The sequence below is a fragment of the Bos taurus genome, chromosome 3, assembly GCF_002263795.3.
Source record: "Bos taurus isolate L1 Dominette 01449 registration number 42190680 breed Hereford chromosome 3, ARS-UCD2.0, whole genome shotgun sequence".
In the NCBI taxonomy this organism is placed as follows: Eukaryota; Metazoa; Chordata; class Mammalia; order Artiodactyla; family Bovidae; genus Bos; species Bos taurus.
Genome location: NC_037330.1, coordinates 80646802 through 80659453, shown reverse-complemented (window position 1 = coordinate 80659453; position 12652 = coordinate 80646802). Strand labels below are relative to the sequence as shown.

Here is a 12652-nt window from a genome sequence, read left to right as displayed (position 1 = left end):
CAACCATCTCATCCTCTGTCATCCCTTTCTCCTCCTGCCCTCAATCTTTCCCAGCATCAGGGTCTTTTCAAATGAGTCAGCTCTTCGCATCAGGTGGCCAAAATATTGGAGTTTCAGCTTCAACATCAGTCCTTCCAATGAACACCCAGGACTGGTCTCCTTTAGGATGGACTGATTGGATCTCCTTGCAGTCCAAGGGACTCTCAAAAGTCTTCACCAACACCACAGTTCAAAAGCATCAATTCTTTAGCACTGAGCTTTCTTTATAGTCCAACTCTCACATCTGTACATGACTACTGGAAAAACCATAGCTTTGACTAGATGGACATTTGTTCGCAGAGTAATGTATCTGCTTTTTAATATGGTGTCTTGGACTGCAAGGAGATCCAACTAGTCCATCCTAATGGAAATCAGTCCTCAATATTCGTTGGAAGGACTGATGCTGAGGCTGAAACTCCAGTTTTTGGCCACCTGATGTGAAGAACTGACTCATTGGAAAAGACCCTGATGCTGGGAAAGATTGAAGGCAGGAGGAGAAGGGGACAACAGAGGATGAGTGGTTGGATGGCATCACCAACTCAATGGACATGAGTTTGAGTAAACTCCAGGAGTTGGTGATGGACAGGGAAGACTGGTGTGCTGCAGTCCATGGGGCCGCAAAGAGTTGGACACAACTGAGCAACTGAACTGATGTACTCCTTTCCTGATTTGGAACCAGTTGTTGTTCCACGTCCAGTTCTAACTGTTGCTTCCTGACCTGCATACAGATTTCTCAGGAGGCAGGTCAGGTGATCTGGTATTCCCATCTCTTGAAGAATTTTCCACAGTTTGTGGTGATCTACAGTCAAAGGCTTAGGCAGAAGTAGATGTATAGTCTATAAGGCAGAAGTAGATGTTTTTCTGAAACTCTCTTGCTTTTTCAATGATCCAACAGATGTTGGCAGTTTGATCTCTGGTTCCTCTGCTGTTTCTAAATCCAGCTTGAACATCTGGAAGTTCATGGTTCATGTACTGTTGAAGCCTGGCTTGGAGAATTTTCAGCATTACTTTACTAGCATGTAAGATGAGTGCAATTGTGCGGTAGTTTGAGCATTCTTTGACATTGCCTTTCTTTGGGATTGGAATGAAAACTGACCTTTTCCAGTCCTGTGGCCACTGCTGAGTTATCCACATCTGCTGACATATTGAGTGCAGCACTTTCACAGCATCATCTTTTAGGATTTGAAATAGCTCAACTGGAATTCCATCACCTCCACTAACTTTGTTCATAGTGATGCTTCCTAAAGCCCACTTGACTTCACATTCCAGGATGTCTGGCTCTAGGTGAGTGATCACACCATCGTAATTATCTGGGTCGTGAAGATCTTTTTTGTATAGTTCTTATGTGTATTCTTGCCCCCTCTTCTTAATATCTTCTGCTTCTGTTAGGTCCATACCATTTCTGTCCTTTATTGTGCCCATCTTTGCATGAAACGTTCCCTTGGTGTCTCAACTTTTCTTGAGATCTCTAGTCTTTCCCATTCTGTTGTTTTCCTCTATTTCTTTGCGTTGATCGTTGAGGAAGGCTTTCTTATCTCTCCTTGCTATCAAATGGGTATATCTTTCCTTTTCTCCTTTGACTTGCACTTCTCTTCTTTTCTCAGCTGTTTGTAAGGCCTCCTTGGACAACCATTTTGCCTTTTTTCATTTCTTTTTCTTGATATAGTCTTGATACCTGTCTCCTGTACAATGGCACAAACCTTTGTCCATAGTTCATCAGGCACTCTGTCTATCAGATCTAATCCCTTGAATCTGTTTCTCACTTCCACTGTATAATTGTAAGGGATTTGATTTAGGTCATACCTGAATGGTCTAGTGGTTTTCCCTGCTTTCTTCAATTGAAGTCTGAATTTGGCAATAAGGGGTTCATGATCTGAGCCATAGTCAGCTCCCAGTCTTGTTTTTGCTGACTGTATAGAGCTTCTCCATCTGTGACTGCAAAGAATATAATCAATCTGACTTCGGTATTGACCATCTGGTGATGTCCATGTGTAGAGTCCTTGTGTTGTTGGAAGATGGTGTTTGCTATGACCAGTGCATTCTCTTGGCAAAACTCTGTTAGCCTTTGCCCTGCTTCATTCTGAACTCCAAGGCCAAATTTGCCTGTTACTCCAGGTGTTTCTTTACTTCCTACTTTTGCATTCCAGTCCCCTGTAATGAAAATGACATCTTTTTGGGGTATTAGTTCTAGAAGTCATGTAGGTTTTTATAAAACCATTAAACTTCAGCTTCTTCAGCATTACTTTTTGGGGCGTAAACTTGGATTACTGTGATATTGAATGGTTTGCCTTGAAAACGAACAGATCATTCTGTTGTTTTTGAGATTGCATCCAAGTACTGCCTTTTGAACACTTTTGTTGACTGTGATGGCTACTCTATTTCTTCTAAGGGATTCTTGCCCACTGTAGTAGATAAAATGGTCATCTGAGTTAAATGAGACTTTAAAGATAAAGCTTTAACTTCCTGCAATTTTAATGGCATAGAGATATCCTTTGTATGTCTTGACTACTCAAAGCACAAGCAGCTCATTATTTGCAAGGCAACTATTCCCTGGTTTGACAAATTTAATTACTAGGTTTTTTCTTATATTAGATGGTAATTTCTATCACTTTTAGCTGCTTATTCTAGTTCTTCCTATGAAGAAACATAGAATAAATCTATCCTTCTTCCGTAAGAATAGCCTTCTGATGTTTGGAGATAACTATCATGAAACTGTAGTCATCTTTGATTTTCTTTGTTTTCTGTTCTGCAGACGAGTGGTGTCCTTTTGTTTATTTTTTGTTTATGCATTCTATCAGTGAAGTATATTTTTAGTGGAACCCCAGTATATACAGTTTACGTATCACATGTGTCAATTACATAAACGCACCTTTGTCAACCCATATATTAAGAATTGATAAAACTAAATATTTTTATATTTTAAGATGAAAATATAAATAGTCTCTTTTTAGAACCATTTTATTTATTTTAATTTTACTTTTTTATTCAAGTATAGTTGATTTACATTGTTGTGATAGTTTCAGGTATACAGCAAAGTGATTCAGTTATGCATGTGTATCTACTTCTTTCAGATTCTTTTCCCTTAGGTTATTACAAAATACTGAGTGTAGTTTGCTTTATACACCTCTTCTACATCTTCATAACCTATAGTTCCGTACTTGACTTTCCACAACAGGTCATAGGATATGCTCTCCAGAGCCCCCAGTAAGTTTTCCTCTCCTAATATGTTATCTTGGTTGCCTTGCAGAATGGCGTACACAGACAAATTTATCCTGTCGATGGGTTCTAATCACCACAAAATGCAGTGGGATTTCCTTCCTATCATCATTATATTTCTATTAATACAGTCCAAGATTGTATCAGTGTTTAAAGAAGTATATTACACTTGTGGGTCTATTCGAAAGTAATAGTTCATACCTGGGCTATCTTTAGTAACTTCTCCCCCAAATTAATTTTTCTCTTCTTTGTATCTGAGGATATGTATTCTCCCCCTCTGCTTTTCTCCTCAGGTTGGTATATGACCATATGAGATTATACTTTTTCACTTTAGTGCTACTTTTATAGTTTTAAGAAGAATATTTCAGTATTTTACTGATAACTTTTGCTTTATTTAGAATGGGAAACGAAGAGGGTTAAATACCTTACTTGAACACATGCAAAGCTTCTGGAGAATGTGTGGAAAGTTTGTTGGTGTTCAGGAAAGACAAACTATCTTGTTAATCAAGAAGTTTCATTTGTTTTTTCCTTACTGTGTTTGTTACTACATTTTAACTATATTCCTTATATCCTAAACTCTTCACAGAGGCCTCTGAGCAAACTAAAATAGTTACAAAGGGTCATAATTCTCTGAGATTATCCTTATATTGTAAGATACATATATATACAAGTGTGCCTTATTTTATTGTGCTTCACAGATACTGTGTTTTTTTTTTTTAAAATTGAAGGTTTGTGGCAACACTGCTTTGTCAGATGATGGTTAGCGTTTTAAAACTGAGGTGTATATATATTGTTTTAGATATGTAGCATAAACATAACTTTTTTATATGTACCAGGAAACAAAAAAAAATTGTGTGACTTACTTTACTACGGTAATCACTTTCTTGGAGTGACCTGGAACCAAATCTTCAATGTCTCTGAAGTATGCCTATATGATATATTTGTATTTAAACCCTTGTGTTACTTCTTGCTCATTGTATCTTTTTTTTTTTCAAGTAACTGACACATATTTACTTGTTTATTGCCTTTTCTTCCACTAGAACAGAGAAGGCTCCATAAAGGCAAAGATTTATCTGTTTTGTTCCTCTCAGGCACCTAGAACAGACCTGCTATTTAGAGTAAAAAGTACTTAAATATTGTTTACTGATTAAACTCCTTCCTTTACCTCTCTGTTGCATGACTTGTACATACCTGGTGATATATGATCTACTCTGTAAATTTTTAACTACCTTTCTTGTCTGCCTTCTTTTCTGTCTAATCTGTGCACAACCATCAGGTTGATTTTCCTCCCACACCCACTTTATGTTACTTGAGCCATACTGATCTTTTCTTTTCAATCCAGACGTTTGAACTACCTTAAAAAATGCAGTATAATGTAAATATTGTAACTTATAGTCTAAATTGTAGTTTTAGCAGCTTTCAGTTCAGTTTAGTTGCTTAGTCGTGTCTGACTCTGCGATCCCATGGACTGCAACACACCAGCCTTCCCTGTCCACCAACTCTCGGAGCTTATCAAACTCATGTCCATCGAGTTAGTGATGCCATCCAACCATCTCGTCCTCTGTCATTCCCCTCTCCTCCTGCCTTCGATCTTTCCCAGCATCAGGGTCTTTTCTAATTAGTCAGTTCTTCGCATCAGGTGGCCAAAGTCTTGGAACTTCAGCTTTAGCATCAGTCCTTCCAGTGAATATTCAGGACTGATCTCCTTTAGAATGGACTGATTGTATCTCCTTGCAATCCAAGGAACTCTCAAGAGTCATCTCCAACACCACAGTTCAAAAGCATCAATTCTTCAGCGCTCAGCCTTCTTTATAGTCCAACTCTCACATCCATACGTGACTACTGGAAAAAACCATAGCTTAAACTAGATGGACCTTTGTTGGCAAAGTAATGTCTCTGCTTTTTAATTTACTGTCTAGGTTTGTCATAGCTTTTCTTCCAAGGGGCAAGTGTCTTTTAACTTCTTGGCTGCAGTCACCATCTGCAGTGATTTTGGAGCCCAAGAAAAAAAGTATGTCACTGTTTCCTTGTTTCCCTATCTGTTTGCCATGAAGTGATGGGACCAGATGCCATGATCTTAGTTTTTTGAATGTTCAGTTTTAAGCCACCTTTTTCACTCTCCTCTCACTTTCACCATGCTTTATTGAGGTATAATTGAGGCACAGTCATCTGCACATATTTAAATTGTACAAATTGGTAAACTTTTCCATTTATATGACCCACGATCATCATAATTAAAACAATGAAGATATTCATTACTTTCAAAACTTTCCTTTTGCCTGTTTTTAACCCACCCTTCTCCTCATCCCCAGGAAACTACTGATTTGCTTTCTGTCACTAAAGTTTGTATTTTCTAGAAATGTATATAAATGGAGTCAAACAGTATGTACTGTATGACTTCTTTCCCTCAGCTTATTATTTTGAGATTCATCCATGTTGCTTCATGTTATCAGTAGTTTTTTTCCTTTTTAACTCTGAGCAGTATTCTGTTCCACAATTCGCACTTTCATTGATTTGTTGAACATTGGGTTATTTCCTGTTTGGGGTCGTTAGAGATAAAATTGCTCTGGACATTTGCTTTTATTCTTTATTTGGCTGCACTGGGTTTTAGCTGTGGCACAGGGGATCTTGAGTCTTTGTTGCAGCATGCAGGATCTTTAGTTGTGGCACGTGGGACCTAGTTCCCTGATCAGGACAGAACCTGGGCCCTCTGCATTGGGAGTAGAGTCTTAACCACTGGATCACCAGGGAAGTCCCCCACCTGTGTTCTAATGTGTTTTCTGCCCAATTTACATTCTCACCATCAGTGTTCAAGGCTGTAGTTCACTCAGTGTCCTCACCAACATTTGACATACTGACCCTTTAATTTTAGCCTTTCTATTTGGTTTATATCTTATTGTGGTTTTAATTTGAATATCCCTTTTGACAAATGGTTTTGAACATCTTTTAATGTACTAATTTATCATCTTAATATCTCCTTAGTTAATGTATCTTTTGAAATATTTTGTACATTTTTTTATTTATTTATTTTAAATTTAAATTTATTTATTTTAATTGGAGGCTAATTACTTTACAATATTGTATTCGTTTTGCCATACATCAACATGAATCCGCCACAGGTGTACACGTGCTCTAGCTGTTGATCTTCTTAAGTTGTTAGGGTTCTTTATTCTAGATACAACTCCTTTATTGGATGTATTTGGGTTTACAGCCACTCTGTAGGCTGTCCTTTTATTTTCTTAATATCTTTTGAAGAAGAAAATTGCTTATTTTGACAATGTCCTATTTATTATTTTTTTATTTTCTAATTCATATTTCTTATGTCATGTTTAAAAAATCTTTGCCAAATTCGAGATAACAAAAATGTCCTCCTGTGTTTTCTTCAAGAACTTTTATAATTTTACCTCTTAAGTTTAGGTTTATAAATGATTTCAAGTTAATTGTTATTTACAATATGAGGTAAAGGTCCAGGTTAATATTTTTTTTGCAGTTGTTCTAGCATAATTGGTTAAAAAAGATTATCCTTTTTCATTGAATTTCTTGACACTTTTTTCAAAAATCAATTGATTGTATACATAGGGCTCTGTCTCTGGACCCCCTGTTCTATTCCATTGATCTAAATGTCTGTATTTATACCAATACTGCATTGTCTTGATAGTTTTATAGTAAGTCCTGAAAACAGTAAGTGTAAGTGCTCCAACTCTATTCTTTTTCTACTTGTTTTGTCCATCCTGGGTCCTTTGTATGTGCATATAAATTTTAGAATCAGCTATCAATTTCTGTGAAAAATGTCTGCTGGGAATTTGGAATTGTGTTGAATCTGTATGCTGATTTGTGCAGAATTGACAACAGTTTGCCATAAATATATCTCTCCGTTTATTTAGGCCTTCTTTTATCAACAATGTTTTGTAGTTTTCAGGGTGTAAATCTGACACACATTTTTTCAGATTTATCCTTAGCATTTCATATTCCTGGATACTATTTTTTATTGTAATTTTGAGGCAAACGTCACATAACATGAAATTGATCATTTTAAAGTCAATAGTTCAGTGACATTTGGTACATTCACAGTGTTTTGTAATCACAAACTCTGCTTAACTTTAGAAATGTTTTCATGACCTCAAAATAAAATCTGTACCCATTAAACAGTTACTGCCCTATTTTCCCTCTGCCTAGGTCCTGGCAACAGCCCATCTGCTTTCTGTCTTTTGTTTATTCTGGATGTTTCATATAAACAGAAGTCACTGTGTGTCTGGCTTCTTTCACTTAGCATGGTGTTTCTGAGTGCTGTAATATATGTATGAGTTCTTCATTCCTTTTGTGGCTGAATGATACTCCATTGTGTGCATATGTCACAGTTTGTTTATTCATTCATCCTTGATGGACAGTTTGAGTTGTTTTCACCTTTTGACTATTATGAAGAGTGTTGTCTATGAATGCTCATGTACAAGCATTTGAACATCTGTTTTTAGTTCTTTTGAGGTTATATACTTAGAGCCAGACGTGGTGGATCATGTGCTTACTCTCTGTTTAACTTGTTGAGTACCTGCAAGCTGTCTCCACAGTGGCTGTACCATTTTACACTTCCAAAGCAGTGTACGAGGGTTCCAATTTCTCCATATCTTCATAGACCCTTGTTACTTTCTGCTCTTATTATTTTAGCCATCCAAATAGGAATAAACTGGCAACTCATCATAGTTTTGATCTGAGTTTTCCTAGTGACTATGTTGAGCATCTTTTCTTGTGCTTATTGTCTGTTTTTATGTCATCTTTGGAGAAACGCTTAATCGAGTTCTTTGCCTGTTTTTAAACAGAATTGTATTTCTTTTTGTTGCTGCATTCTTTATACATTCTTGATACTATTTTAAATAGTTTTACTTTCTAAATTTTGGTTTCCTGTTGCTTGTTGCTAGCATATACAAGTACAGCTGATTTTGTATATTTATCTTGTATCATGCACACTTGCTTTTTATCTCTAGTAGATTTTGCCCTTAGGATTTTCTGTATAGACTATCATGTCATCTACAAGAAGTTTTACTTCTTCCTTTACAGTATGTATACCTTTTATTTTTCTTGCTTTACTGCAGTAGATAGAAATCTCAGGAAAATTTCTGCATTGAACTTTTGAGAGTGGACATCCTTGCCTTCTTCCTAACCTTACAGAGAAAGCATTCATTCTTTTATTATTAAACATTATCTTAGCTATGTTTTTTAATTTACAGATTTTTTTTTCCAAGATGGGAACTTATTCCTATATTGCTGAGAAATTTTGTCATAATAATTTTTGGAATTTATCTACTGCTTTTCTCCATTTGTTGATATCAGCAGTGTGGCTTTTTTATTTTTGGCCTGTTATCATGATGAATTATGCACACTCAGTTGCTCAGTTTTGTCTGACTCTTTGCGACCCCATGGACAGGTCAAACCCTACCCAGGCTTAATTCCTGGATCGGGAAGATCTCCTGGAGAAGGAAATGGCAACCCACTCCAGTATTTTGCCTGGGAAATCCCATGGATAGAGTAGCCTGGTGGGCTACAGTTCATGGGGTTGAAGAGTTTGACATGATTGAACAACTAAAGAGCAACAGCATGCTATCAATTATTGAGGGGAGAAGAGGCTGAATGGGAGACCCAGCCAAGATCTAAGGGTAAAGGCAGCTAGATGTGAGACTATGAACATTTTCAGAACATTTTAATTCTAGTTGTTACTGTTTTAAATTGGAAAACACTATATTCACTAAAAGCTGTGAAAAATTTTTTAATGTTTTTTAACAAAATGCAGTGACTGGAAAATGAGGGGAGGAGGTATTGAAACCTCTTATCATAACTGTGGATTTGTCTCCTTTTCCTTTCAGTTTTAGAAATTGTTGCTTTATATATTTTGAAGCTTTGTTAGGTGCACAGACATGATTGTTGCATCCCCTTGATCTCTTTCTATTTATGAAATGACCATCATTATCCCTCTTTTCTAATAAACAGTATTTTCCTTCATTAGCAACTTATTCTGATGATCTTAATTTTCCCATCACCTATCAGGAAACTGGTTTATTCCAAAGAAAGTACTTTCTAATGGTCAGTTTTCCAAAGATGTAATGATCTGCCTCAATAAGTAACAAAAATTTGAAACAAAGTTTTTAAATCATAGAGTGAATTTGTAGTGATATTATATATAAATTTCAAATATGTTTCATCATTGGATTACATGCTTTTTGAAGTACTTTCTAAGCTTGACCTTCTGTAATTCTAATTAATTGTATATTATGACTACTTACATCTAATAATTAGATGAAATTGCTTCATATACTTTTTATCTCATGAGTCTTTTTTTCTGTATATTGTCTATTCTTAACATGTCTCTTCTGATACGTACTCTGGTCTTTGTACTCTTAGACAATCTTGATAAAAAGCATGCTTATTATTTATTTATCAACTATGTACAGTATTGTTTCTTTTTTGTTATGAAGTGTTGTTTAACTGTACCTATTAATATAATGTGTTCTCTCCTCAATTGGATTATAAGCTTTAACAACAGGATTGTATATTTTCCTTCCCTTCCCATCCTGACTCTCTGCCAAAATACTCAAAAAAACTGACAGAAACACTGAGCAGATAACATGGGTTTAATTAGTATTCTGTTTATTAAAAGATATCATTAGTTTGCTTGCACTAAGTGCTAAAGAGAAAGACTAGGTTTGGTGTTTTGCTGTTGAGACAGAAGGTATTGGAATTTTCAATTCTAGGGTTGAATGACAAGGAAAGAAACCTGTCACTTTTTGTACAATGGCAAGATTAGTATATCATTGAACGTCCAGTGAATATGTTGAGTGTGTTAAGTAATAGTCATCTACCCTTTTTGGAGTTTATTTTTAATTCCATATATGTATATCATAAAGATAAATTTTGCTTTTATTTTCTTAAAGCAGTTCTTGGAACACCTCACAGCTTGCCACATCTGATGAATCCATCCATCTCCCCTGCATTTTTACCCTTGAATAAAGCACATCAGGTATATAAATAGCATTGAATTGAAACATAAAAAATTTGGAATGAATATTTTGTTTGTTCTTAACACTTAAAGTTCTCAAGGAATTAAATGAGTATTTTGTTTTTAAATAAAGTTCTTAGTAATAAATGTACCTACATAAAAACAGAACTCAATAAGGAAATCAAAGCAGCATCGCTTATATGTTTATTGATTCCTATTTGTAGGACATTAAGAAGTAAAGAGGTATATTTTGTGGTTTATTTTTCTAGAAATAAATCAGTAGCTCAAAGCAAGTCTGATATGGTTTTGACCCAAAAACTTACAGAAAGAAAAATAAATGAACAATAGCTCTATTCTTAAAACTTAATCAGTGTTATGCATGAGACAGGGTGCTCAGGGCTGGTGCACTGGGATGAGCCTGAAGGATGGGATGAGGAGGGAAGGGGGAGCGGGGTTCAGGATGGGGAACACATGTACACCCATGGCTGATTCATGTCAATGTATGGCAAAAACCACTACAATATTGTAAAGTAATTAGCCTCCAATTAAAATAAATAAATTAATTTAAAAAATCAGTGTTAAAAAGATAATTTATATATGGGTGAAAAATATCTTTCTTACCTTTTTCAGATAAGTATTTTAAATATGTTTGTGTACATAAATATCCATAATATTGGAGATAAATATTACCTACTAATTTCAGGTGCTATTTAAGGCTGTATCCATATAGAAGCATAATTACAAATCAAACCTAATATTAGTATGAAATAGATGGTTGTTGTAGTTTGAGTAAATGAATGTCTGTTCCTAAACCCAACTTTTTTTAAATTTATTTTTTTAATTGAAGGATAATTGCTTTACAGAATTTTGTGGTTTTCTGTCATATGTTAACAGGAATCAGCCGTAGGTACACCCATGTCCCCTCCCTCCTGAACCTCCCTCCCTTCTGCCTCCCCATCCCACCCTCTAAATTGTCACAGATCCCCTGTTTGAGTTCCCTGAGTCATACAGCAAATTCCCATTGGTTATCTATTTTATGAATGGTATTGTAAGTTTCCATGTTACTCTCTCCATACATCTTACCCTCTCCCTCCTCCCCTCCCCCCCGGGTCCATAGGTCTGTTCTCTATATCTGTTTCTCCATTGCTGCCCTCCAAATAAATTCATCAATACCATCTTTTTAGATTCCATATTTAGGCATCAGTATACAATATTTATATTTCTGTTTCTGACTTAGTTCACTCTGTATAATAGGCTTTAGGTTTGTCCACCTCATCAGAACTGACTCAAAGGTGTTCCTTTTTATGGCTGAGCAGTATCCCATTTATTTTTTATATATATATATATATTTATATATATATATATGTGTAGCACAGTTTCTTTATGTATTCATCTGTCAGTGGACATCTAGGTTGCATCCATGTTCTAGTTATTATAAATAGTGCTGCAATCAACACTGGGATACATGTGTCTTTTTCAGTTTTGGTTTCCTCAGGGTATATGTCTAGGAGTGATCTGGATTGTTAAATCATATGGTGGCTAAACCCAACTTTTTAAGGGAAAGGCCTATTATGTATTTTTCATTCTTAGAATCTAACATAGGACCTTATGCATTACTCATTCATTTACTCAACGTGTACTAGACACTCTGTTAGCCATTTATGCTATAGCATTGTACAAAATATTCACAGTCCATGGGGTCGCATATAGAGAAAACAACCAGTTAATTACAGTAAGGTTTAAAGTGATATGGGAGAAGAGTCCAGAGTTTGACAATACTCAGTTTACTTTAAAGACCAAATGTTTAAAATAAAGACTGAAAGAAGTCTTTCTTGGTGGCTCAGATGGTAAAGAATCCACCTGTAATGCAGAAGACCTAGGTTCAATCCCTGGGTCTGGAAGATCCCCTGTAGAAGGGCAAGGCAAACTACTCCAGTATTCTTGCCTGGAGAATCCCATGGACAGGGAAGCCTGGTGGACTACAGTCCGTGGGGTCGCAAAGAGTCAGACACGACTGAGCGAGTAACACAAAGACCAAACTGCTTAATATGGCCTTGAGGGCCTGTCCAAACTGGCTTCCCCTGCCTCTCATACACCTTAGGTGTCCCTGTCCCAGCTATAGTGAACTGCTTTTGATCCTTGAAGGACTTTCTTCTCTTCTCCTTAGGTCTTTGCTCCTGCTGTTCCTCCTGCTTGAAATCTTTCCCATCCCAACACCACCTCATTTCCCCAGACTTCACCTAGTTATTTCTCTGCAGCCTTCAGATCTCTGTGCATGAGTTAGTTACTCAGGGAAACCTTCCTTGAATTTATCTGTCTAAATCAAGTTCCACTACTCTTTGTTCTCATCACTCCTTGTATTTTTCTTTCATACACTCATTGCCATTATTAATTGTATATTTTTATAATTAA

At 36.1% G+C, this 12652-nt stretch overlaps 1 protein-coding gene across 2 annotated transcripts in view; it reads left to right on the top strand.

The window, feature by feature from the left end:
* The window catches only part of RAVER2 (ribonucleoprotein, PTB binding 2), a 137370-nt gene that overhangs the window by 61913 nt on the left and 62805 nt on the right, over positions 1–12652 (top strand). For both annotated transcript variants that reach the window (XM_010803475.4, XM_010803474.4), the window contains exon 6: positions 10176–10261. In XM_010803475.4, the coding sequence (XP_010801777.1) occupies positions 10176–10261 (86 nt within the window). The remainder of the gene's footprint in view (positions 1–10175; positions 10262–12652) is intronic.